This window comes from Rousettus aegyptiacus, unplaced genomic scaffold (genome assembly GCF_014176215.1).
Source record: "Rousettus aegyptiacus isolate mRouAeg1 unplaced genomic scaffold, mRouAeg1.p scaffold_m13_p_14, whole genome shotgun sequence".
NCBI classification, from domain to species: domain Eukaryota; kingdom Metazoa; phylum Chordata; class Mammalia; order Chiroptera; family Pteropodidae; genus Rousettus; species Rousettus aegyptiacus.
Window position 1 is genome coordinate 35,191,303 of NW_023416289.1, and position 26,382 is coordinate 35,217,684.

At 55.4% G+C, this 26,382-nt stretch overlaps 2 protein-coding genes across 7 annotated transcripts; both read left to right on the top strand.

The window, feature by feature from the left end:
- The first annotated feature begins 1,800 nt into the window (after positions 1-1,800).
- On the top strand, positions 1,801-22,337 carry PPP6R1 (protein phosphatase 6 regulatory subunit 1). Of its 6 annotated transcripts, none has more exons than XM_016154149.2 (24): positions 1,801-1,958; positions 9,342-9,574; positions 10,411-10,597; positions 10,675-10,812; positions 10,909-10,974; positions 12,302-12,414; positions 12,507-12,620; positions 13,033-13,195; positions 13,287-13,439; positions 13,529-13,663; positions 14,305-14,369; positions 14,459-14,574; positions 14,659-14,744; positions 14,884-14,973; positions 15,047-15,144; positions 17,541-17,598; positions 17,682-17,851; positions 19,955-20,079; positions 20,157-20,334; positions 20,439-20,509; positions 20,646-20,727; positions 21,121-21,231; positions 21,313-21,384; positions 21,471-22,337. In XM_016154149.2, exons 2-24 carry the CDS (start codon positions 9,348-9,350, stop codon positions 21,472-21,474), a joined length of 2,622 nt encoding a protein of 873 aa, XP_016009635.1. In that variant the 5' UTR covers positions 1,801-1,958; positions 9,342-9,347; the 3' UTR covers positions 21,475-22,337. The 6 variants fall into 6 exon arrangements, with proteins under 6 accessions (XP_016009635.1, XP_016009636.1, XP_016009634.1 ...); XM_016154150.2 differs by lacking the exon at positions 1,801-1,958 and adding an exon at positions 2,689-2,993; XM_016154148.2 differs by lacking the exon at positions 1,801-1,958 and adding an exon at positions 3,075-3,969.
- Positions 22,135-26,239, top strand: TMEM86B (transmembrane protein 86B). The gene is given in 5 exon segments (XM_016154123.2): positions 22,135-22,152; positions 22,793-22,880; positions 23,631-24,005; positions 24,618-24,666; positions 24,668-26,239. Coding segments are annotated over 5 exon segments (843 nt in total). The 3' UTR covers positions 24,981-26,239.
- The last annotated feature ends 143 nt before the right edge of the window (positions 26,240-26,382 follow it).

Below are 26,382 nucleotides of genomic sequence, written 5' to 3' on the forward strand. Positions count from 1 at the left end.
CATTGTTGTTTTCTAGACAAGGAAGCTGAGCCCAGTGTGGTTGTCCGTGGCTAAATTCATACAGCCAGGATTCAGACCTGGCCTAATTCCAAAGCTGTGCACCTCTTCCCTGTATCCTTGTTTTCTAGCTCAGTGATGCCAGACTAATTCCTCTTGTGTGGAATTTACTCATACACTTGGAATTTTTGAGGGACCAATTATTTTTACCACTTCTCTCAAATTCAGGATAAAAAGGCAGCTACAGGATCTGAGAATTGGAGATCAACTGCCACCCTTATTATTAGAGCCGATCAGAGAAAGTGGCTTCAGGCTTGCTGCTATTTCATTCCAGCATTAGACACTCTTGCTCATCTGGTCCCAGACAGTCCTGGGCAAACACAGGCGTCCACTTGCCAGGCTTCACACCTGCTGCTCCAAATTGCGAACATGACACATGCCACTGAGGTTGTTTGTCATCATCTGATACAAGGATCAAAAAACGTCACATGCAACAAATACACTAGAAAGAGTAAGGACCAGAAGAGACATGGCCGAAAAATCAAATTACGGACATATAGTAATCAGGGAATGCTGGAGGAAATGAGAAAGATTAAAGCAACTAGAAGCTAACCAATGTGAAGGACAGATGCATAATTGGCATCCCCGAAATAGAGAACACCTGTAACAGGAAAACGTATTCAAACATGATTCGAGTGTCCCTGAAATGAAGGTAACACTGCAGGTTGAAAATACAAGTTGAATTCCTTGCATGCATTTACTTGTATCCTTACAGTGAGTGGGACTGTAACATGGGCAAAGGGAGCTATGAGCCAGATGGGACCTTAATGAATATTGATACAAGTCTGGCAGAACCATTCCAGTCGATGTTGTTAGAAGAGTCTTTGTGCAGCAAATGGCAACAGTAAAGACATGGCCTGGGCAAAGGCCTGGTGGGACTGAAGCTACCCTGAGGCACAGAGCTGTCGCGAAGGAACCGAATTGGACCTAGCGCCTTGCCCTAGTCAGAGAGGAACCCGGCACAGGTTACCCAGGAGCTCGACCCAAGAGAGAGCCTGAATACGGTTGGAGGAGACAATAGCGATTGATTCCACAAGAAGCGAGTAGGAGGAGAAATCCTGGAGCAAGATTTCCTCTGGAGTTTGGAACGGAGTAGTAGAGAAAAGCCCCCCAGTGTGCAGTGGCGCCTGCGTATTGGGTTGTCTGGGTTTATTCCGGGAGACCGTTGGCATCAACGGGCGCAAGCGCATCCGAAGTGGAGGTAGTTTCAGTGGGCGGGGTGGGGAGCGCCCAAGCTCCTGTGCACGCGCATTACCGGGAGGGAGAGCAGCCTCCGCGCACGGAGACGCGGCTGGGGGGCGGGGCTTCCTACGTGCCCCTGGCTAGGGGGTTGTGGGATAGTGGCGGACGGATCCGGGCGTCGGAGTCTCTGAGCCGACTGCAAAGCCGGGAGGCGAAACGAACTGCAAAACCGGGAGAACGAGCCGGCGTGGGGAAGGGGCGGTGCAGGAAGTGGGCCTCAGCCTCCGTCGGCTGTCTCTCACCACTGCGGCCCGTTTGGACAGTGGAGGACGTCTTACTCGACCGGCCTGTGCTTTGCCGCAGGGCGGGGGAAACCGAGGCGGCTTCCCCACTGAAGGCCTGCGCGAGCCTCGTGACCCCGTTGACTTCCCCCAGTCCCCGGTCCAGACTCGCGTCCACCTCGCCAGCGACCCCAGAGCCCTCTCTGCACCCAGCCGGCGCTGATCCCTGAACTCCGGAACTCGGCGTGCGAGGGCCCCCCGTAGGCCCGAGGGCGCGTGCGCGAGCCGGGACCCCAGCGCCTGCGCCCGCGCGAGACCCGGTCGCCCCTCGCCCCCACGTACCGGGCCCCTGAGCCAGGGCCGGAGCCGCCGGCGGCGGGGCGGGGGGTGGCGCCCCGATGAGCCCCGAGTGTGAGGAGCCGCCGCCCCCCAGAGCAGGTGAGCAGCCTCCTTGGGGCTCCTCCCTGCCGGGCTCCCCGAGTCCCCGGGAGCACCGCCTCAGTACCTGTCGGTCTCCTCAGCTCTTCTCCTTTGGACCTTTTTCCTCCCTCTTGGGGCTCCCAGGATCTCTCCCTCAGCCCTCAAGTCTTAGTCTGCTCTTCAGCCCCCCAAGTCTCTTAGTCTCTACTCTCAGCTCCCTAAGTCTCTTAGTCTCGTCCCCTCAACTCCCCAAGTCTTAGTCTCTTCCCTCAGTGCCCCTTTAGTTCCAGGGCGTTGTACTTGGCTGCCCCTCTCCCTCACCTCCCCCTGCCCCTTGGACTCAACCCTACTCTCTTACTCTTCTCTCCCCCCACACACCCTCATCTTTTCCTCCTCAAGCCTAGTCCCTTGGACACCCCTTCCCCTCCGTCCCTGTCACCTGCCATCATAGATCCATGGCCTCTGACTTACGTTGGGCTCAGGACAACTGGAGGAGGGGAGCTTCTCCTCACCCTGACAGGCTCTCTTGCCCCGTGGCTCTCGCTTCTTGTGAGCTGTCTCTGGGAGGTACTTCTGTAGAGCAGCCACCGCGGGGTCCCATCCTATGAGATGAGGCTGAGGGCAGGGCAGGCAGACTGGTGCTGGGCACGAGGGAGGGAGGGACCAGGCTTGGGAGACAAAGGCAGAGCTCGACAGTCACAATTAGTGCTGGTCCCACAGAGGTAACTCAGGGTGAGGGAGGGCCAGAGCCAGGGACTGGTGAGACTGGCTTGGTGGGTGGCGCTTTCTGTCTAGGAAGGATGAGGAGGTGACTGATGGACGGTGGGAAGAAGGGCCTCCCAGCCGGAAGGAACAGCACATGCGGATATGTGAAGGTGGGGGGCCAGTGTGGTCTGCGCCTAGCTTGCAGATGTGTTGGAAGTGGTTGCAGTTCCCTGGAGGGCCGCTTGTCTAGGCCCTCAAGGGTAACCTTCTGGTTGGGTCTTTTCTTGCTTGCTCTTTGACATGCCTGTGCTGAGGACGCAGACGTCACTATTAACATCACCCTGAAAGGTGAGGTGTTTCTACATTGGAAGATGAGTTATCAGGTGTGGTACAGGGCTCAGAGTTGTAAAGAACCATCAGGGGAGTGTAAGGTGGCGCTGATGTCAGGGCTCCCCTCATAGGCTGGTTCTGGGAGTTTTGTGCACTGTTTACAGAAGCCTGGAGCATAATGCCGGGTGCAGGAAATGCTTCAGAATCAGTAGCTTTCAGGGTTACTTTTGGTTTGGGATTCTCCCTTGTAGAGGTTTTCAACTGGGGGTGATTGTGTCCCCCAGGGGAAACTCGACAATAGTTGGAAACATTTTTTTGTCACAACTTGGGTATGCTACTGGCATCTGTTGGGTAGAGGTTAGGCATGCTGCTCAGCATCCTCCAGTGCACAGGACAGTCCCTGCACAGTGTTAGATTGTGTCAGTAGGGTTGCAGTGGGCATGCCCTCCCCTTTTGCTTGGGTGTGGTACAGTTTGGACTTGTCTCTGTTGGTACCTACTAGTGGCCAGTGTTGTGTGTTTTGATGTGCTTGTGTGTTTGCGGTACTTTTTGTTGGGTCCTTTATGATAATTTCCATAGCAAAAGAATGCTCATTCCCTCCCACAACTTTTTGTCAGGGCCTGTGTCCAAGTGGCCTTCAGTTTCATTCAGTCAGCAAGCACCTCTAGCTGTGGACTTGGCCTTGTGCTAGGTCCTGGGAATTGGGGATCTGGTGGGGGAGGCAGGTGACAAACAGGCAAATGCTATCACAGAGCCCTCAGGTGCTGTCACAGGGTAACCACGGAAGCTGTGGAAGTGCGGAGCAGGCCCCTAACACAGTCAAGGGAGGCTTCCTGGAGGAAGTGGTGTCTGTGCAGACGCCTGAAGGACCCAGGAGGAGCTAGTCAGGCTCCTTGAGCTGGAGGAAGGCAGAGGGAGCAGCTGAGCCAGGGCAGAGGAGCAGTCAGGTGTGGCGGGAGTGTTGAGCACCATGCGGGTGGCAGCAAGAGATGAGGTGAGAGAGGCCTAGAAGCAATGGTGAGAACGAGAAGCCCTCCTGGCATCCGGGCTCCTGGGCAGGCTCGGCACTGGTGGTGGGGACACACCCTCCTTTTGAGGCCAAGCTGTGGTTTTCTCTTTGAAGGCTGGTCTTAGGGATCTTACCATGGGAAGTGTGGTCTTACCGTCACTGTGAAGTGTCTTACAGGTGAGGAGCATAGGAGCTAAGGCCACCGAGATTTCACTTTGGACAGGCGAGACTGGAGCCCAGGCCTTGTGACTCCATCACCTGTAACACTGACTGTACCCCTTTCTGTTTCCAAGGGTTGTTTCAAAATCTACTTAGTATTCTTTTCCTTTGAACCCGTGACCTATCCAGGAGACCATCCTTAACTTGAGTTTTTGGGTCCCTCCTCAGTCCTTGGACAGATGTCTCTGGTCTCTTGTTTCCTGATTACTCCATTCCCTGAGGTTGGACCAGCCTGGTCACTTCCCTTAGGAGAGGGTGGTCTGGAGTTAGAGGAAGAGGCACCTGAAGTGCCTCTAATAGGGTACCCCTCCAGGCTTTGCTGAGCCACAGTAAGGTCCCAGCCCATCTTTCTGTGTGGCCTTGGCTGGGTCCCTCTGTGGCCTCAGTGGCCCTATTTCCCAAATAGGTGTCCCGCCACCTACCTTGCTGGGTTTTGTGGCAACACACACACAGGGTCCTACTGGTGGTATCTAGTCTTCCCATCCTTGGACTCCCCCACCCCCTTTGCAGATTTGGCTGAGAGCTGACAGTGGGTTGGAGGGACGTGGTCTCACCATCCTCTGGCCTGCTGGGTCCTGCAAGGGATTGGGAGTTGGCCACCAGCAGTGGGTTCTCTCTCCTCCAGGAGTTCACCTTGCCCGTGTCTCATTAGAGTGGCTGGTGGCCTGTGATGGCTGAGGGTGGCAGCAGTCAGCAGGCTCCAGATGGCCTCTCCCACTGCAGGAGCCTCTGCTGAGCCTTAAGGCAGCTCAGGTGGCTGCCCTGGAGGCCCTCCCAGAGGCCTCTGTGCCCTTGACCTCCACTTCCTGGTGCTTTGGGGCCAGGGCAGGCAAGGATGGGGTGGCAGATAAAGGATCTCACCCAGGGCTCCCTGGCAGGCAGAGCTGTTTGGATGGATGGTAGCAGCAGCAACGACAGTGGGGGGACAGCTTTGTGGGCGCTGTAGTCAGGCTGACTGAGCCCAGGCAGGAGGCCTGAGACAGCACAGCAGCATGAGATCCTGAGGCAATGGTGCAGAGCTGGCAAGGGGCAGGTGCTTTTCTTTTTAATGGCTTCCTTTCTCATTTAGTTTCCCCTTCTTCCGTTGGCAGCCAGAGTCTTGGTTTTCAAACGGTTGCTAAAAACCAGTGGTAGTCACTTCCGTTTTCTTGAAGTTTGCTAAAAGTTGCAAAGGGTGGGGGTGGCGGGTGTGTGGCGCCCGCCAGAGTGTTTTTATGACCTAGGTCACTCAGGCAAACAAGCAGTCTTTCTCCTGCATTGCTCTTCTGTTTTTAGCGCCGTCACCTCTGGGGGTATGGGGTTCCATTCTCTCCTCCTAAAAGTGTCCCAGCTTCAGCATGGTTTCAGGGACAGACAGGAAGGGGCCAACACTGCTGAGCACGCGCCTTTCACCTGCCTGACTTGGCTGTCCTCACAGCATGGGCCTTTCTGGCGCCCGTGCCCCATTTCACAGACTGGAAGCTGGGTTCCTGGCCCAGGGTCATGCCGTTAGAGAGTGAGAAAGGAACCCACCTCTCCTGCCCAATTCCAGCAAATTCCATTAAGTGAGAAGATGGGGTGACAGGCAGGACTTGGAGCTGGAGTGAATTGAGAATATGTGGCGGAGGAAGTGTTTTTCTCTTTTTTTCCGTGTGTTCTCTTTTCTAGGTCTACATGCACATCTTTGTTCAGTGCAGAGCTGGGGAATGATGTGTGTAGGATACCGACAACTATTTAGTTGCATCTGATCCTCCTTCTTTTCAGAGGGGCAACCTGAGGTTCTGAGAGTTTAAGGGGCCATGTGGGTTGTGAGGCCCCTGGAATCCACATTTTATGCCACCCAGCCCCCTCCTGTCTTCTTGTGGTGGCCCCCTCCCTGGGTGTCTGGAAAGCCAGCTTTGGAAGGGAAGTCTATCCTGTCGGAATCAGGTGGGGAGCTTGTAGGGAGTGGGAGTGGGGATTTGGGGTTGGGGCCATAGCCTGCATCCTCTGACCACATGCTTCAGAAGTGGGCGGGCCTCTGGTCAGGAGAGCAGGGTACTTTACTGAGTCCTGTGGGCTCCCACCCCTGCGTCTGTCAAATGGGAATAAGAACCATGCTTCGCCTTGTCATCTCGATGAGACAGATAAGGCACCCAATGCGGTGCATAGGTTTTCTGCAGATGTTGGCTGGGCCCTCCAGTTGGGGGTGCATATACTTAGCTCAGGGACAAGTAATATTGTGTAGTGGGGAGGGGAACCTGGGCAGGCTCCCCAGGGTGGAGCCTACATGTGGTTCAGGTCTGCAGGCACCTGGCATCTCATCATCTCTGGGTGACTGGGACATGGAGTGAGGCCTGGGCCTGGCCCTGGCACTCGGGCAGCCTGGTTTTGTTTGTTTTGGTAATGGTTTTTGTCAAGATATAATTCATAGGTGTATGATTCTCCCATTTACAGTGCACGAGTCAGTGGTTTCTAGTATAGTCACAGCCATCACCACAAAGGATTTTTTTTAGTTGAGGTATAACTGATAAGCAAAATTGTGTATAACTGATTTTAGAACTTTTTTTTGGTGGTGGTGGGGGGGGCTTTCTTAAAACATCCTTTTCCCAAAAGGAAACCTTTCATCCCCAGCTCCCCACCTAAATCTCTTCCAGTTCCTGAAAACTACTAATCTGCTTTCTCTGGATTTGTCTCTCCTGGACTTTCCATGTAAACAGTGTCACATGGCATGTGGTCCTTGGTGACTGCTTCGCTCACGCTGCTTGGGTGGCCTTTTTGCCCCTCTTGTCTCTTTACTGCTGCCAGAAAGTGATGTAGAAACAAGTGGTATTCTCACCACATCGAGGTCCCTGCCTCTTGATGATTCTGGTCCTAGGTCCTCCCAGCTCAGGATGTCTGCTTACACCCCTCCCCCCCCCACCACCACTTATTTGTGCCCATCTGTGGAGCCTTAGTTTTCTCACCTGTGACATGGGCCTTGTTGCAGACTCTTATCAAGTGAGATAGGATGGTGAAAGGGTGCCTCAAGGAGGTCTAGGCTCTGGGCCAAGTGCGGTTGCCTGTGTCCAAGGAAGGTGGCCAAGCACTCCCAGAGTTGGCGCTGGTTGGTTTCCTTCTAAAGCAGTAGTTTCCACTCTGCCCCTGGTGCAGCCCTTTCCAGCCTACTACCGTGGGGTCCACCTCCACCCCTGCCTTATGGTTGTGGTTTATGGAGCCCCTAAGTGGTTAGGGGGATGGGGTGGGTGCCACTCCCCTTTTCCCTGACAGGTATGCCTCAGGGGCAGGGCTTTATGAGACATGTTCTGCAGACAGAGGTTTCTCTTAGATAATATTTCTGAGCACATTTTGTGTACCAGGTCTATACTAGGTGCTGTCCCCAGGTGCTCATGCAGCCTGGTGAGGAAAGGTGTGTGGTTCCGTCATCCATCAGCACATGTGTACCACATGTGCATTGCTACTGTCACCTGTGATAGTGTACGGGCTGGGCAAGTATGTGCACATGTTCTGGAGCTGGGAGGGGAGCAGGGCCCTGGGGGCCTTGAACGCCAAGCTGGAGAGGCATCACGGGGTTTTGGCCAGGAATGAACATGAGATGCTCAAGTTTGTGTCTCAGAAAAGTGGCCTGAGTGGGGGTGGGACAGAGGGATAGGATAGGACCCCGAAGGTGCTGTCCTTTCCTGGCTGTCCCTGCGCACAGAGCCATTCCTTCACTCTACCTCCAGGTGTGGTTGGCCATGGTGTTGGAGCCAGTGTGAGTCTGGTCAGGGTGGTTGCGGAGTTAGAGCCCCTTGCATCTGGCCATGGCCAGGAGGCCACATGGCCGAGGTGAAAGTTCCTTGTGCATGCTGAAAAGGAGAGCTGGGTGCCACGATGTCTTAGAGGGAACCAGGCTCAGAAGGCCAGTCACCTGTGCTTGCTGTCTCTGCCTTGGCTCAGCCCTGCTGCTTCCTGAGTCAGCCTCTCTTCTCAGGCCGGGGCTGCATCTGCCTTCTGTGGCTGGAGTAGTGTGGGGCAGAGAGGACCCAGAGGGCTTCATAGGAGAGGAACTGGCATCTGCTGACCTAGGAAGTGCCCAGGAGGGCATGGTGGTCTCAGTCTGCCGGTGCTGGGCTCTGCCTCAGGTGGTCTGCATAAGGCAGGTGGCGAGTGTCAGCTCTCGTCAGTGCCTGTGCAGTGCTGCTGAGTCCCAGCAGGTTGCCTGGTGTGTGATGGAGTGACAGAGCCCCTTGGAGGGGGCCGTGGGCATAGCAGCCAGTGCATGGTGGATACACAGGGTAGAGACCAGTGACCTGGGTATCTGGCATGAGCACAGGCAGGTCTGCAACTGGCAATCTGGCTCTCAAGAGGGGTGGCCAAGTCTATGCAGCTCTTGAGAGGGGTGACCAAGTCTATGCAGCTCAGGCCTTACTGGCCCCTGGTGAGCACTCCACCGAGATGCTACTGATGCTGGGCAGCTACCTGTGTTGGGCAGGCCGGGCCGCAGCTAGGCGTGCAAGGTCTTCAGTGTCAGCCTCAGAGCCAGGACGCCATCTTCCAGGTGGTGGCAGCCAGCCTGTCCTCCCTGCTGAGCTGGTTACCCTGTCTGTCCTGGTTCTTTGGGCCCTGGTGAGTGACTGTTCTGGGAGCCACCCCCATTTCCCTCTTCCCTATCCTCGGCTTTGGGGGGTTGGGTGTGTTTGTGTGTGTGTATATGTGTGGCATCCAGGCAACGGCAGACTTCCCTCTGCTCGCCACTGCCCCACACCCTGCACCACGTGGTGACTTGCCGGGTTGGATGGCAGTCGCATGCTGCCCATCATGGGGCACTTGAATTTGTTCAGCAAATACATATTGAAGTGAGTTTGATGGAGGTTCCAGGATGAGCTTGGCTCTAGCCTCACCCTGTGCGGGGGTCTCTGCCCCGATGTGGGGACAGATGAGTAGTGGCGGGGGAGGGGACCGTGATAACTTCGTGCATAGCATTGGGGCTCTCCCTCTCAGGCCGTGAGCCTGGTTCATACCCAGGAGCCTTTTCTGGACCTTGGGGCCGAGGGTTAGGCAGGGCAGTTGGCCTCAGGTATGAAGTGGCCTCCTGGACCTCGAGGGTCTGGATGAGAGGTGGCTAGGGGAGATACTGGGGTCTGCTACTTGCTGGGTAGGGGTGGTGGGGTCAATGTGTGATAGCTCCTTGCCCACAGGGCGCCATGTTTTGGAAGTTTGACCTGCACACGAGCTCACACCTCGACACGCTGTTGGAACGGGAGGACCTGAGCCTGCCTGAGCTGCTGGACGAGGAGGACGTGCTGCAGGAGTGCAAGGTTGTTAACCGCAAGCTGCTGGACTTCCTGCTGCAGCCACCGCACCTGCAGGCCATGGTGGCCTGGGTGACCCAGGAGCCACCAGCCAGTGGGGAGGAACGGCTGCGCTACAAGTGAGCCTCCCCTGTTCTGTCCTAGCTCCGCCCTGACTCCCCGTTGTCACCATTGTAGAGAGGAGGGAATCCAGGCAGGCAGAGAGGACCCCTGGGTGCAGGCCTACAGCTTACACTCCAAACCACTTCTGATACAGCTTTTTAACAACATCTTTATCGCTATGGGGTTTCCCAGACAACGTCCAGTGGAAGGATGGGAGGATGAGCCTCTTGGGCCCTCCACCTGGCCCTAAGGAAGCAGCAGCTGGGTAGTCTCGTTTTAGTGCCTACACCCCCACCCCCACTTTCTTTTTCTCGGTGTTTTTTTCAATTGGATATTTGTTGAGATAACTACATGCAATTGTGAGAGTTCCCTGTACATTGCCTGGTTTCCCCCAGTAGTGACATTTTGCAAGATATAGTACAGTGTCACAGCCAGGATGATACCATGGGATGGTCTGCAGGTCTTGGTGTGGACTGAAGCAAGTCCCACAATTACAATGTTTCTTATTAGTTTCCCTTTTTGTAGAATGAGCAGTGAGCGGTCCACCTGTTCCCAGCAGTGCCATGCGTACAGGGCAGGGCAGCCCTCAGGAGAAGGAGGCAAGGGGCGAGGGAGAGGTTTAGAGAGAGTACCCAGGTAGATGGACTGAGAAGGGGAAGCTCTGATGGTGACCTGGGTGGGGGGCAAGGCCATGGGAACAGGCAGGTGCCGTCCTGGCGATAGAGGAACTGGCTTGGTGGTGGGCGTCTAGGCTTAGGAGGGTAGACCTTGCTGTGGGCATGGTTCCGATAAAGCGTAAGGGGATGTGAGGATGGCCCTGGAGCTGACAGCCACCCCCCGCCTTCCCCCGCAGGTACCCCAGTGTGGCTTGTGAGATCTTGACTTCAGACGTGCCCCAGATCAACGATGCCTTGGGAGCGGATGAGTCCCTGCTGAACCGGCTCTATGGCTTCCTGCAGAGCAATGGCTGCCTCAACCCTTTGCTGGCCAGCTTCTTCAGCAAGGTCATGGGCATCCTCATCAACCGCAAGACAGACCAGGTACCTGCCACCCCAGGCTCTCGGGCGGGTGGGAGGGCACAGCCGGGTGCTGCCTCTTGACGCACTAGTGCCCCCAGCTGGTGTCCTTCCTGCGGAAGAAGGATGACTTTGTGGACCTGCTGCTGCAGCACATCGGCACCTCGGCCATCATGGACCTGCTGCTGCGCCTCCTCACTTGTGTGGAGCGGCCCCAGCTGAGACAGGACGTGGTCAATGTGAGTCTGCGTGGGTGGGCCATGGCGGGCCGGTGTGGGGTAGGCCGGCCGGGTGGCAGCCAATGAGCAGAGTCCTGCTGCCTTTCTCACCCCTAGTGGCTCAACGAAGAGAAGATAGTCCAGCGGCTCATTGAGCAGATCCACCCGTTGAAAGATGACAATGTGAGTATCCCTACCATCTGCTGCTCCCAGCCACACTGGGCCTCCTCCCTGCAAAGAGGAACTGATGAGAAAAGGAGGCATTGGGTGCTGTGCCCTTCCACTCACTGACAGCCTCTGAGGGGACAGAGAAGAACAGAAAAGGGTTTTTACACACATGAGCCAGGAAGTTGGCCCATCCTCCCTTGAAGAGTTGGGGCCTGGTGAGCATTTTCTGATACCAGGCTCTTCCTGGCACCCTTGCTGACACCCTTCCAGGGTTTCTTGCCCTCTTTCCATCCTGCGTTGGCTTTGTGGCCTGCGGTGCCTTCCGTTTCTTGTGCCTGGAAAAGCCCTGCTTGTCCTTCAGAGAACCCACCTGGAGGCCCTGCTTCTTCACCAACAGCTCATGGGGTCTTGGTTGTCCTCCAGCCACAGTCACAGGTCATCAGTGCCTATCCAGCACACATCCCGGATTGATGTTGACCGTCTAGGCCTTTGTGGCAGAGGGGCAAGAGCACCCACATGTGACGAGCTCTGAAATGAAGCCACAGCCTGGATGGGTTCTATGTCTGTGTGGGGGCTCTTGGCAGCTGCCTCTTCAGTTAGGCTCAGCACTCTGCTTCTCCTTCTCTCTGTTTTTCTTTTTTGGTAATAGACTTATTGAAGTTAAATCACGTACCACATAGTGCACCCATTAATAATGTAGGATTCAGTGATTTTTACTATAGTTACAGAGTTGTGCAGCCATCACCACATCACTTTTGGGCTATTTTCCATCTCTCTGGAAAGGAAACCCTGTGCTCATTAGTTGTTTCTCCTGCTTTCCTCAGGGCCTTGCAGCCCCTGGCAGCCACCAGTCTGCTTTCTCTCTCTGGGTTTGCCTCTTCTGGTCTTTTCATTTACATGGAACCATCCAGTACATGGTTCTAGAGCTGGTCTCTGCTTTAGTGCTGTATCCTGTGTACATCTATGTTGTGGTGTGTGGATGCCCCATTCTTCTAAGGCTGAGAAACATTCTGCTTGTGGTCAGAACGTGGTTGCTTGTCTGTTTATCATTGAGTGGATGTCCCTTCTTTGGCTACTGTGAATGGTGCAGGATTTCTGTGGGGGTCTTTTTTAGCAGGAAGCCTTCCTTCGTTTTCCCTTTCTGTCTTCCATCTTTCTCCTCCCAGAGTTTGATACCTTGAGCTCCCTCCCTTGGCACTTGTGTCCTTGTGTCTGTTGACTGTCTGCCCCTGTCCTTAAGGGCTGGGGCCAGGTGGTAAATTCATGGGGCGAGTCCCTATACCAAGCCGTGGAGGGCCCAGCTGCTGGGCTGGGGTCCTCAGCTCACTCTCCACCTCCCCAGCAACATTCCAATGCATCCCAGTCCCTGTGCGACATCATCCGCCTGAGCCGGGAGCAAATGATTCAAGTTCAGGACAGCCAGGAGCCTGACCAGCTGTTGGCAACCCTGGAGAAGTAGGTTTGTGGGTGGCACCCCAGTCCAGGGCGGGCAGCTGTCCTGGGGGCCCCAGGTCCCAGGCTCTTTACCCTAAGGCCCTTTGCCCCAGGCAGGAGACGATCGAGCAGCTCCTGAGCAACATGCTGGAAGGGGAGCCCAGCTCATCTGTCCTCGTCAGTGGGATCCAGGTGCTGTTGACTCTGCTGGAGCCCAGGAGGCCACGGTGAGGGGCCGCCTCCCTGGGTGCCTCTGTTCAGTTCAGAGGGGGAAGTCACAGAGATATGACCTCCATGAGTGGTGTCCCCTTCATGGTGGTCGTCATGGTCCTGGAGAGAAGTTCTGTTCCTGATAGCCAAGGCAATGGAGGCCAAGTCAGCCACCCATAGCTGTCAGAATCTGGGGCCCCTCAGTCAGGTTACTACCTACAGCACAGTGGGGCCACTACCCCAGGGTCCCCAGGCTCCCACCCTGCCTAGATGCCTCCCCTCTTATTCCCTACCCCTGATGTTTTGCCTGGAAGGGTTTCCTCTGGGAGCAGCTTCTCACTCCCTTCCAGATGTGCTGCACATGTGCATGTGTGTGCATGCAGGCCATCTGGGCAGCTCACACTGCTCTCCATTCTGTCCCTGCTGCAGCTCCGAGTCTGCGACCATGAACAACTTCTTCAGCAGTGTGGATGGGCAGCTGGAGCTCCTGGCCCAGGCAACCTTGGACAGTACCGTGTCCAGCATGGGCGCCCTGCATGCTCTGCGTCCTCGGCTGAGCCACTTCCACCAGATCCTGCTCACACCGCCTGAGGTAGGCCGGGGGCAGGGCGGGGGGCAGGGAGGGTTGCTCCTTGGCTCCCAGCAGTGCTGGGTTGGGAATCAAGCCTCTCCTGTGCCTGCAGCTGGAGCCGCTGTGCACAACGTGGGGCAGCCTGTCCCCACCTCTGGGCAACACACGGCTGCATGTGGTCAAGCTGCTGGCCAGCGCCCTGAGTGCCAATGATGCGGCCCTGACACAGGAGCTCTTGGCACTGGATGTGCCCAACACCATGCTGGTACGGTGGGCGGGATTGGATGGGGTGGGGTGGGGTGGGGCAGCGCCAGTGGGACAGGTCTCTCAGTGCCAGCCTGTGTCCCCTTCCAGGACCTTTTTTTCCACTATGTGTTCAACAACTTTCTTCACACCCAAGTGGAGGTATGTGTGAGTGCCATGCTGAGCGCTGGGCCCCCTTCTGACGGCAGCCTCGAGATGCCCGCCCCGAACCCTGGCGTGAAACACGTGAGCTGTGGCTCCTGGGTCTCCCTTCCATTTATTCGGGGGTGGGCTCTTCCCCAGCTATTTCTGTCACCTGTCCTGTTGACCAGTACTTGGTGGGTGACTTCACATCTTAGGAGCTTGGGACTTGGCCTTGTTCTTAAGTTGTGTGTGGGAAAAATAGATATGGGTGATGTGTGGGGAGGTGAGTGGACACAGTGATTTCAGGAGGTAGTGTATGTCCTAGGGCACAGAGGAAAGGACTCTCCTGGGGTGACAGCCACCACGGGAGGTGGAACAGTGTACCTTGGAATAGCCCAGGGCCTCAGGGAGGAACTGTTCAGTGGGGAGGGTCAGCTTTGGAGTAGGCGGCAGACGGGGTACCTTTGGGATTTGTTGTTTAGACTGAGCACATCAGACAGGCTGAAGTCCTTTCTCGGGGAGCAGAGTGGGGATCACAGTGGGGGCTGACAGGTGTGTGTGTACAGCCGTGTGTGTGTGAAGGTGTTGCATGCTCATGGAAAGACCAGAGGTTTGGGTGCCAGGCCAAGGTGGTGGGGCCCCATCACTCCCTCACCTGCAGGTGACTGATTCTGGGGCCTGGCTAGTTGGAGCAGTGACACCCTGGCTGGCCCCTGTGCCCATGCGTCCCTCCTCCCCCACAGCTGCTGCAGCAGTGCCGCTTGGTGGAGCGCATCCTGACATCCTGGGAGGAGAACGATCGTGTGCAGTGAGTGTGCCCTGGCCTTCCTGCCTTGGCAGCGGGGAGGGGGACATAGTGTCTGCCTATGTCCAGCTGTGGCCTCCACTTTCACCCAGGTCTGCCGGGGGCCCTCGGAAAGGCTACATGGGCCACCTGACCAGAGTGGCCAACGCCCTGGTGCAGAACACAGAGAAGGGACCCAACGCCGAGCAGCTAGGACAGCTGCTGAAGGGTGAGGCAGGGGCTTGCCAGATGGTGGGGTGACGGAGGCAGAGTCGGGGGGCATCTCACATCCTCGTTCCCTCCCGCTGAGCAGAGCTGCCAGGTGAGCAGCAGGAACAGTGGGAAGCCTTCGTGTCGGGACCCCTGGCTGAGACCAACAGGAGGAACATGGTAGACCTGGTGAGCCCCCGCTGCCGTACCTCTGCTGCCTCGTTCCTCTTCATCCAGCCTTGGCCTTTCTGTCCCCACAACCCACCTTTGCCCCTATCCTTGCCTGGGGGCCCCACAGTACCTGACACCCCACCGCCTGCCCACCCAGGTGAGCAGCCACCATCTGCACTCCTCCAGTGATGACGAGGACGACAGGCTAAAGGAGCTCAGCTTCCCTGAGGAGGCCGTGCTGCAGCAGGTAGGCCGCGCTGGTGGGTCCTGCCCCACCTGGCCTCATCCACCACCCTGACTGCTCCCCCTCCTCCCCGCAGGCCTTCATGGACTTCCAGATGCAGCGCATGACCTCGGCCTTCATTGACCACTTCGGCTTCAATGATGAGGAGTTTGGGGAGCAGGAAGAAAGCGTGAAGTGAGTGTGCGCCTGTGTGAGGCCATCTGTCATGTGGCTCCTCCTGCCCTCCTTCCTGTGTCCTCCCTAGTGTCCCCTCTACCCTGCCCCCAGAGCCAGTCAGGCTCATGAGATGAGTCCTCACAGAGTCAGGATAGCTCCAGAGGCCGGGTTCACCTCTCGCCCCTCGAGAGGCTGTGGGGAGATGAGATCTCTTTTCCAGTGACAAGTTCTGTACCTTTGTATTTGTTGTGTGATAGTATAGCATCACCGTTCCTGGTGTTGTAGTCAAAGACTTCTTTCTTTATTTTATGAATTTTCTGTCACAGGCGTCTGTTGCTTTGGTGGTCAGAAAAAAATTAAAATTTACTAACATTTTATAAATTGTACAAGTAACCTTGTGACAGACAGCACCAGGTAGACAGTGAAGAGAAGGGCAAGTGGCCAAGTGAGTGCAGGGGATACTGTAGCAGGGGCAGGAGTGGAGTGGCTGGCCACGGCCTGTGGAGGGCAGTGAGTGGCTCATTACCTACCTGCCCAGGGGCCTCCTTTCTGAGCCAGTTTCTGTCTCTACTGGGTCTGGGTCTCATGTGTACCTCAGGGCTTCCGGAGCCTGCCCTCCGGGGCCCCTGAGAGAAGCGCCATGAACAGCAAGATGTGCCACTGCCCCATGGGTAGAAGAGGCTCCTTTTGAGGAACAAGGCCATGCTGCCCTGAGGTGGACTGTAGGGAAGCAGATGGATAGAGGTCCACTGGGGTCCAGGGACAGGCAGGAGGCGCCATAGTTGTGCCTGGGTTTTGGGGAGACAAGTGAGATGGGGTCACTACCCTTGTCCTTTTTGTCACCTGGCAGCATGCCAGGCACCTTTCAGTGTTACCCGTTATATGCCCACGACTACTCTCTGCTGCAGTTTGAGAGCCACTTTACATCTGGGGAGACTGGGGCGCCTGCTGGTCAGTGACCCTATGCAGCAACAGTGTGAGGGTCAGCTTTGGTCTGTAGTGCCCATGGCTGGACAGTGGTCCCTTGGACACAGGTGTGAGAGCGTGTTTGCTGCTGTTTTCCTTGCACAGTGCTGGGCACTAGGAGGCCTCTGGAGCACCCATCACTTTGAGAGGCCTAGGACACCTGGGGAAGACACTGCCCAAGGGAGGACCCAGCCCTGTCCTGCTCAGTGAGTGGTGTTAGGCTGGCCAGCTGTCCTTTTGGACAAAACTTACTCCATCAAGATAAATTCCAGTGGGGTCAAAAACTAAAAAAGCAAAGTTATGGAATGTTCTGGAATGGAAAACAGTGGATATCTTGATACCTTCTGCTGAAGATGCTGCCCTGTAGGAGAGACAACCCCTTACCCACTGTGCCAGTGCTCAGCCTGGCCCCGCCTGGCCCTGCCCCACTTCTATATGTTTCAGAGGAGAGAGGAATGCCTGCCGTATGGGGAGTGGTGAGGAAGAAGCATGGGAAGAGTGGTGCCCAGTCAGCACTCAGGAGCTGCTGACTCACATGAGTCTACTGACCTTTGTGGCAAAATGTTTGCTGACTTGGAGAGAGAGCTTCCTAGATAACCTAGGTCTCCCTGCCACATGGGCAGAGCGTGGGCCCTTGGGTAGACAGTGCTTTCACCATGAACAGGAGGACTGACACTTAGAAGGACACCAATGAAACAAGTACGAGGCTCTTGAAATTGCTTATTTTGCTGATAGCATAAATAACAAACCGTTTTTAGCAGTTTGTGTCAGTATTTGAAATGTGTGGATTTAATTCCTTCAGCAATTACACTTCTGTGAGGCTTTCTGAAAGTGCAGAGAATGGAGGAAAAATGGGTATAGGAGGAAGATGTTGACTTGGCCTTGACAGCAGTGACACACTGCAGATGGGGCTAGGTTAACTGTGTCCTTAGGAAAATTAGCTTTAGCTGGGTCCCACGTTCCATTTTCACTTCTTGCTGTGGCTGTGTTAAGGTTGCTGTGAACGCTGAACTGCACTCCTGGGGAAGTTCAGGCCTGTGAGTAATCTGTCACCCAGGTTACAATTTTAAATCCTACAAACACCTTGTTCAGGTAGAGTCTATATCCTTTATCTCATGACTTAAAATAAGGTTCTAAAGTGTTAAGCGACCTGCCTGGGAGTCACCCCGCTAGCGGGTGCCAGAGTTGGCATTCCCACCCCATGCGGGTGGCAGGGCAGCTGTCCTGCTTCACACGGCCCTCTCCGACCTCCCCGTGCGAGGGCCCAAACGGCAGAATGTGGGACCTCACTGCTCCATGTATGTGCACAAATGACCGGGATGTGCCGCAAGCATCGACTTGGGCTGCAGATTTGTTTTAGTGAGGGGTTGAGTGTGTGGCCATGGAAGCAGCCTTGTCTTAGCCGCTGCCTGTGTGCCTCCCTTCACTGCTCTTGTGCTCTCTCCTAGCGCGCCTTTTGACAAGACAGCCAACATCACCTTCTCTCTCAATGCTGATGATGAGAACGTGAGTACTCCCCCATCCTCTGGTGGTGGCGGGGGCTGTGGGCAGTGCAACCCATCCCACCTTCCCGCCCCTACACCCTGCAGCCCAACGCCAACCTGCTCGAGATCTGCTACAAGGACAGGATCCAGCAATTCGATGATGACGAGGAGGAGGAGGATGGCCAGGGTTCTGGGGAGTCTGACGGGGAGGATGGCACCTGGCAGGGCAGCTCACTGGCCAGGGGACCCCGCTTGGGTGTGCCCCCAGGCATGCGGTGAGTCACCTCCCACCTCCTTTCCCAGGCTACTCATCACGGGGTCTGTAGGGCCCACATGAAATAGTTTTTGCCATCTGAATAAAGGGAAACCATGCGGAGGATGTGTGTGTTGGGCTGCTTGCAGTTTTGAGTGATGGAAACCCTGTTCAGATGAGTTAAAGAGAACAAGGTAACTGCCTATGTATGGCTGGAAAACTCAGCAGCTCCTTCAGGTGCGGCCTGGTCCAGCATGCCTGTGATCAGTATGGCCCCTACCCCTGACTGCACTCCCTGCTTTGATGGCCCCGTGAGCTCTCTTTCCATGATTTCCATAAGACAAGAGGTGACCATTGTCTTGTCTTTTCTTTATGAATGTTAGTAAGTTATGAGCAGGTCTTTGTACAAATGGTAAACTTTAGATTCTCCAGTACTGGCTGGCCCCAGCATCACTGACCAAATGAGTTCGTGTCGCGTTGATTTGCCAGGGCCTACAGCTCCAGGGCCTATAACTCTGAGCTTTTGCCTTGTGGCTTCTAATCTGAGAATTAGTGTTTTAATTTTCTGAGTGACATGTAACAAGCATACAGATGAGAATAAGACTCCTGAGTGTACAGCCGTGTGGACACCCCTTTGCCAGGTGAAGAGTGGAACATCCCTGCTAGCCACTGGCCCCTGCAACCACTGTCTGCCCTCCCAGGGCTAACATTGCCCTGACATTTTGCCCCAGAGATGGGTTTCGACTCTTCTGCTTGAGAGGTGCAGCCTTCTGGTGTGTATGGGTGTGTTCACTTGCCATCTGTGGGTGTGCCATTATGTAACTAGCCAAGTTCATTTGCACATATGTGTGCTGTTGCCAAGTTCAAGGTCATGATTCACTCCTGTGTTTTCTTCTAAGAGTTTATGGTGTTAGCTTTTATATTAGGTTTTGATTCATTTTAAGATAAGTTTGCATATGTGGCATGAGGCAGAGTCCAGCTTCATTTTTTCGCATATGGGAATGCTGCTATCCCAGCATCATTTGTGGACTGTCCTTTCCTCACCGAATGGGCATAGCACCCTTGTGAGTTGTGCGTGTGTGGAGCATTTATTTCTGTCCTCTCTCTCCTGGTCCTCTGGTCTGATGTCTATTCTGGGACCACTCAGTCTGGACCACTATTGCATTATAGTAAGTTTTAAAATTAGGAAGTGTGAGTCCTGACACTGTTAAAGATTGTGTTGACTTTTTGGGGTCCCTTGAGATTCTGCATGAATTTTAGGATCAGCTCGTCAGTTTCACCGAGGAAGCATCTGGAATTGTGAGAGGGTTATCCTTGAACTTGTAGGTCAGATTGGGGAGCGTTGCCACTTTAACAATATCCCATTTCCTGATCTGTGAACGCAGGATATGTTTTCATGAATTCAGGTCTTTCTCCTCATCGCTGTGTCAACAGTGGACGTTGGGGGTATTGGCCACTGAGTGTGGTGTTGATAGTGGTTCTGGAGCATGGGTTTGGGGAATGCCCCCTCTGTTTTCCTTTTTTCGAATGTCTTAATTTATTTTCAACGAGAAGCAGAGATATTCCTTTCCACTCTGGAGATGGTAGTATGCATTCAGGACTTGTTCAACCATCCCCTGGCGGTGCACATGTAGGCCAGTCAGACTTTGTCCCAGACCTCTAGTCACATGTCAGTGCTCAGCAGTGTTTCGGAGCAGCTGCATGTACCAGTGTTGCTCTCAGTCGAGGATATAGTAGTGACAGAAGTTCCCCTGAGTTTGTAGTTGAAAGAAGAGCATTATGTTGGCCTCCCTGAGTGAGCAGTTCAGGTGCTGATAGGGTCTGTGAGGGAGACAAGAATCTTTCTGCCGTCGAAACCAGTGCTGGTGCTCTTGTCCCCACCTACCTTCCCATTGTGGGACGCAGGACTTGCTCCTGGTGTCTTGGCACATCCCAGGCCCAGGGAGGCCCTGACCTGTCCTCCCAGGGCTGTCTGTGGCTCCGTCCCGCCATCCCTTTTTGTCTATTGATTCCTTCACAGCTGGTACCCTGGGGCCAGCGCTGGGGGGTCTGGAGGTGTGACCGGGGGGCCTCCCCACTCAGTCCCTGCCCCAGCATGGCGGCTGATGGCTGGCTTCTGGGGCAGGAGTGGAGGCAGCACAGATAGCGAGGAGGACGAGGAGGACGAGGAAGACGTTGAGGAGGAAGGCCAGGCAGTCTGCGGAGGGGCCGGGCCCCCCTCTCACTCCAGCGTCAGCCCTCAGTCTCTGGGTAGGTGAGCGTGCAGGTGGGCGTGGTTGGGGTGCGCAGGGGTCTGCCTGCCATGCTTACTGCTGCCCCCACCCCAGGCCCCAACTGGACAGCCACCTTTGACCCAGTGCCTACAGACTTCCCAACCAGCCTCCAAGACTCCAGGGAGAAGGAGCTGTTCCCTGAGCATCCCGCCCCACAGGGGCCCCTTGGCCTGTGCCAGGACCTCCCCACCCCAAGCCTGGCCAGCCCTGCGGCTGACGCCATGCAGCTCAGGTGAGACTGGGAGGTGTGGCCAGGAGGCGGTGCTAGGTCCTGGTTCCCTTAGGCTCCAGGGTCAACCCCGGCCACCCCTTTGGGCTACTTCTCTTGCCTCCCAGGTCTCAGGACCCCACACACCCTTCAGCACCTCAGGAAGCCACAGATGGCGGCAAAGTAGCGGAGTCCTTGGGTAAGCCACTGTCCGCTGCCTGCCTAACACTGCCCACCTGCCCACTGTGCCCTGCGGCTCTGCTTTGCTGTCCCCTGGCCTTCCAGTTTGGAGCAACTTGCTGTTTCATGTGTCTGGGCTTCTCTCCTTCGCACAGCCCCCTGTCAGGTTTTGGTCAGTGTCGGGGACTTCCAGGCCACCCTCAGAGGGACAAGCTGTGCTCCCAACTCTTTGGACAGGTGACCAACTGGGGAGCAACTTCTGGGGGGTTGTGTGGGGGAGATGAATAGAGCCTGGACCTTGGGTCATTCTTGCCCCAGAGCTGCGGTGAGGGGCCCTTGTGAGACCCCCCAGGGTTGTGCATGTGTTATTCATTCATGGGTGCCATACAGAGTTCTGTACCCTAGGGAGCCCTACCCAGCCCCAAAGGTGAAAAGGAGGCTTTCAGAAGGGCCAGGAGTGTGTGGAGCCCATGTCCCAGCTGACCTTGAGCTTCTGCTGGTGACGGCTTTTAGAGGTCTTTGGCCAGGAAGCCCTGGGCTATGTGCTCCTTCTTTGCTCACAGCCCCTGGGGGTAACAGTGTCCAGCAGGGCGGTACTGATGGTAACCCTACTGACTCTACCACCTCCAGTGCAACCAGAGACCCTGCTACCTCTGTCTTAGCCCCTGGGGCCCACCGGCCCCCCCAGACCACAGAGGAGGAGAAGAGCTCAGAGCTTGCAGGGCTATCCCAAAGCCAGAGGTGAGCAGTATGGCCTCGTGCTGGTGGGTGGTAGTGGCATGGGGTGAGGCACTGACCTGTCTCATCGCTTCCTCCGAACAGTGCCCAGGCCCCGGAGCCGCCTCCAGTGCCCAACGGCTCTGCCCTGGGAGGGCCCGCATCCCCAGGCTCCCAGTGAGTGGCAGAGGCCGGGGGGCAGGGGCTAGGGGTGGTGAGTGGGCGGGCTGGCTCCTCACCCAGGTTTTCCTCTTGGTTCCCAGGTAACTGCCTGGTCCTGGTGGTGGCAGCCAAATCCTCATCCTGCGCATGGACCCTGCCTGGGTGGGAGCAGGGTGGGTCCCATGATGGCCCGTTGCCCCATCACTCCATCCCCATCCCACCGCCCACGCTCTCTCCTCTGGAGTCCCAGGAGGCTGCTGCCAGGGAGACAGCCCCCGCCATTTGCACTGAGGAAAGAAATGATGGAGTTTTGTCTCCTAGAATAAAAATATAGAGAGTTGAGTAGAGAGAAAGGAGAGAGAGAAACATATATTATATATTATATATATATATTGAGGGAGAAGAGTGGGTGGGAGGAGAGTGGAAGAAAACTAGGTCCCAGGATGGGTGGTGGGGTGGGTTGGACCTTTACCCCCCCCCAGCGGGGGCTGTGTTGGGATTCTCAAGGCACTGTCCACCCTTCCCTCCCGCCATCCGCCACTTCGGTGCAGACGTCCACACCCACACTTGGCCTTTTAGCTCAGGCCCACCTAGAGGGGCCGAGTGGGGGCTGTGCCTTTGCCCAGCCTTTGCCCTGGGCTGGGAGCTGAAGGGCCTTCTGCCTGGCCTGGTGGCTCTCTAGGGGCTGGGGGCTCTTGGTCCGAGGGGGCCTTCCTGGTGACATTCCCATGGGGCCCTGACACTCATGAGACCCCTACACCTCCCATGGACCCCAGGGTGCAGGTTTGGCAGGGGGTCTGGCTGGGGTCCCCTCCCACACCCGAGGGTCAGGGTCTGGTGTCCAGCCCAGCTGCCAAGTGACCTTTTCCCAGCTCCCTCTCCCCAGGCTGGTATGAGTGCGTGTGTGTTTGTGCCGAGCTTCTATTTCATATCGCAGATATAAATAAAGGAAGACAGTTTAAGCCTTCTGCCGCTTAGACCTTGAGTTCTGGGACGCAGGGTCAGGGGCCCTGTGCTGTCCTTGTACTTCCCTACACCCCAGGTGTGCCCCTCGGAGTGGCATCAGGCTCTTAAACCTCTGTGTTCTGCTGGGGGTGGGGTAACTTCTGCTTTACCAGGAAGGCATCCCAGGAGGAGGAGCCGGGTGTCGCTCAGCCTTCTGTGGGACCTGGTCTCAAGAGCTTTCAGCTTGGGTCCCCTTAGTGTCCACTGTTTACCCCTCATCCGCTCAGAAGCCACGTCCCCTGAGCCTGCTCCACCAGAGGACACCCTGTGGGCTCACACCTCTCAGAGAGGAAGCTGGAGAGAAGATGGGCACACTTGCAAGACCTGTACAGGAAGCCTGTCTGGTGCTGGCCAATTCTGGGCCGTAGGCTGATGATCAGTGCTTTGGGCCACCCATTCTTGGTGTTCGTTCTATCAGGATGTGTTTCTGGTGGAGGCCACCAGGGTGGTGCAGGCTCCCAAGGGGAACTCAGAGGCCCAAGTGCAGGAAGGACACCTGGGCCACTGTGAGGGGCAAAAGAGTTTCCGTCTGCTTGTTTCTTGCTCTGGCAGGATGGTCCTCCCAACTTGGTGAAGGAGAGGTATTGATTGGGCGTCTGCTTCCACAGCCTCCCAGGCAGAGAGGGAAGAAACCAGGTTCCTGGGGGCTGGGGCTGTGGGGCAGGAGGGACATCCTGAGTCCCAATGCCACCTTATCAGCAGGTGCCAGACAGGGCTCTCCACGGGTGGGGGCAGCATCTCCCTGGGCTTTTATCAGTCCCAGAGTCCATAGAACGCTCCTTGTGTTAACGTATAACCATGCACGTCTCTTCCACCCCTCAAAGCCATTGCTGCCCACATATGGGTCACTCTTTGGGGGTGGGGCACTGGCCGATACGGAGCGCTTTGGGCAAGGCTGTGTCATCCTTTTTGGACCTCCACTTGGAGAGGTCTGAGGTGTAGGGGTGACTTCCCGATGGCACCTGCCACAAGCCTTCGTGGAGCCTTCCAAGGCACTGGGATATGGCAGTGACTGACACACACCCAGACCCCTGCCCTCATGGAGCTCAGACAACCGAAGGAGCTCTGCCCCCAAATCTATACTTCTCAGTCCAAGTGAGAGCCCCTGATTGTGGAAGAGGGATGGTGGCTGGGCCTGGGCTCCTAGAGACCGGAGCAGCCTGGAGGAATTGGAGAGCCTGGCCTCCTGGGAGCCTGTGTTTTGTGGGGCTGGGCAGCCTGGGGTCCCTGGGTGGGGGCAAGATGGAAGTACTGAGACCTGGGTCTTGGCCTTCAAGGGCTAGCGGCTGGCTGGGACCCCCAGGTCAGGTGGGTTCTCCTGAGGGCTCATCCCAGGAGCTGGGGGCTGACTGAGCTCCAGTGGCTCAGTGGCCCCTTGTTCCCAAAGCAGCCGTACCTGGGCAGGTGCCTGAGCCCATTTTTCCTCACCTGCGCCACCTACTTCATCCTTTGGATTCCTGAGGACCCACTGTCCTGGGTTGGCGCCCTGGTCAAGTGCCTGCCTGTGCTGTGCCTGGCGGGGTTTCTGCGGGCATGTGCTAGTGGGCACTACAGCTCTTTCCTACAGGTGGCTCTGCTGTTTTCAGCCTTCGAGGATGGCTTTCTCTTCTGGCCTAAGACTTTCCTCTACAGTGAGCGCTTTGGGCAAGGCTGTGTCATCCTTTTTGGACCTCCACTTGGAGAGGTCTGAGGTGTAGGGGTGACTTCCCGATGGCACCTGCCACAAGCCTTCGTGGAGCCTTCCAAGGCACTGGGATATGGCAGTGACTGACACACACCCAGACCCCTGCCCTCATGGAGCTCAGACAACCGAAGGGCTGGGCAGTTGTACCATAGAAGATGTGAGAGTCAGGCATGGGGGAAGTAGAGTAGGGGTCTGGGTGTTGTAGTCTTTAGTAGACTAGCTGAGGACAGCCTTGCTGAGAAGGGGACATGTTGGAGGGGTTATGGGAAGGTCAGTCCAGGCAAAGAGACCAGCAAGCACAGAGCTTGGGTGAGAGTGTGCCCAGCGTGTGTGCTCAGACAGCTCCAGGTAGGAAGCAGAGCAGCCTGGGGACTCAGTGGGCAGTCTTCAACAGAGTAAGGATGGACACCACGTGGCCTAAGGGTCAGGGTTGGCAAGAAAAGTGGCATTGCCGCAGTGGGAGCTGGTGCTCGGGGGCAGTCCTATCCTTCAGGCTTTGGGCGGTGAGGTGATTTGGAGAAGCAGGCCTCACCAGCCACCCCAACCTCATGTCCTCCAGGTATGGCTGCCTTCACCGAGGCCCAGCTCCCGTATGTCTGGGCTTTCGGCCTTACGCTCCTACCCCATCATCCTGGCCTCTCTCCCATTCGGTGGCCTCCTGCCGCTACACCTCTCGCCTGACAAGATCCTGCCCTTGACAGCCTAAGCCCTGGCCCTGGCCACTATGCTGTGGCGCGGCCTAGCCAGGGGCAGGAGCGCCCACTGGGGATCCCTGTTCTTTGCAATCTCAGATGCTGTGCTGGCCTACCACACCATCCAGCCCCTGCCCCACAGCCGCCTGGCGGTAATGGCCACCTACTATGCTGCCCAGTTTCTCATCGCCCTGTTGGCATTCCAGAGCCCCAGGCTCAAGACTAACTGACTAGAAGCCCAGACAGGCAGGCATCAGCAGCTCCTGTCAGCAGGGACCTGGACCTCCCAAACATGCCCAGCAGGGGAAACGCCCTTGAGGGAGGGAGCCAGGCTCCTGGACTCCCGTCTGCAGGTGCCTGTCAATCTTGAGAAGTGTGGGAATCATTTGCAGAATTCTAAATCTATCACCGAGTTCTAAATACCTTTCTGTTCTGATTCTGGATCCCAGGCCCCTCAATGAGCCCTACGCTGGGCTCTCCCCAGGACCCCGTCATCTTGCTTCACCCCACGCGACCTCCTATGTCTGCCTGCCCCCTTCCCTCTGGCTCTAATCTGTTTTTTTTTGTTGTTGTCGCCTGAGTAAAGCTGACATTGAAATGACATCTTTATTTGGGGGGTGGGTGGGGGGTGATTTACAATAACAGCAAGGGTTTCTTTTTTTTCCCTCACAACAATTTGTCATTTTTAAGCAAATGATTCGGTGATGTTAAATATATTCACAGTGGCATGCACCGTGAATATATTCCTCCCTCAGAACACATTTTTATGTGTGTAAGTCAGTATTGTTGAGTATACTCATAGCACACTCGCAGTGACCAGGCCTGAGGCCCAGGATTTAGGTGACATGGAATCCCCCTGAGGGGCTTCGATGGTGGCAGGATTCATATGCCCATTGTACAGATCTGAGGCCAGGGGGAGACTTTGGTCCATGTGTTAGTTTCCTATGGCTGTTGTCACAAATTACCACAAAAGCAAAATTCTGTATTTACCCTATGAGTATATTCTGCCTTCAATTAACATAAGCTTACATGATTGAGGGACATTAAAATCTCTACACTAGACTGACTGTCAAATCAAAGGAAAACAAAGTTGTAAAATAGGGAAACCAAGGTTAAATAGCATTTGTACCGGATTGGGATAACATTTCACTGTGTTTAAAAGAAATCCAACTACACTGACTAAACCATTCATTCATTCATTTATTCATTCACTCATTTAATAAGAAGACTGGAGGTGAATGGTACAGATATAGTGGCTCTTTGATGTTCCTTATGCCCTCTGTTTTTGCTTGGTATGAGTTGGTCAATCTTCTTTTTACTGTATGGTGAGAAAACATCTTTTCCTATTCCTGAATAGGATAAGAGAAGTTAACTTTTCTGCTACTTTCTAGGATCCACAGAAAATTTTTGCTTGAGTTTTGGACCAAACATACACCTACTTGTAACAGCAATGAAATATATCTCATCCCCAAATAAAATCCATATTCTGTAAGGAGATGTTATGTAACTAAATAGCAATGTTTATCACACAATTTATATAATCAGGGGTAAATTCAGGTTTGGGTTATCTAAACCATACTAAATCTGGGGGGTTCTCTTTATGCAAAAGACTATAAAATTATAAAAATTTAT

Coding starts and splice junctions, on each gene's coding strand:
- PPP6R1 (XM_016154146.2), top strand. CDS start 8,467: ATGAGCACAGGCAGGTCTGCAACTGGCAATCTGGCTCTCAAGAGGGGT. Junction 13,440..13,528: donor ATGTGCCCAACACCATGCTG/GTACGGTGGGCG, acceptor GTCCCCTTCCAG/GACCTTTTTTTCCACTATGT. Junction 14,745..14,883: donor GGAGGAACATGGTAGACCTG/GTGAGCCCCCGC, acceptor CTGCCCACCCAG/GTGAGCAGCCACCATCTGCA.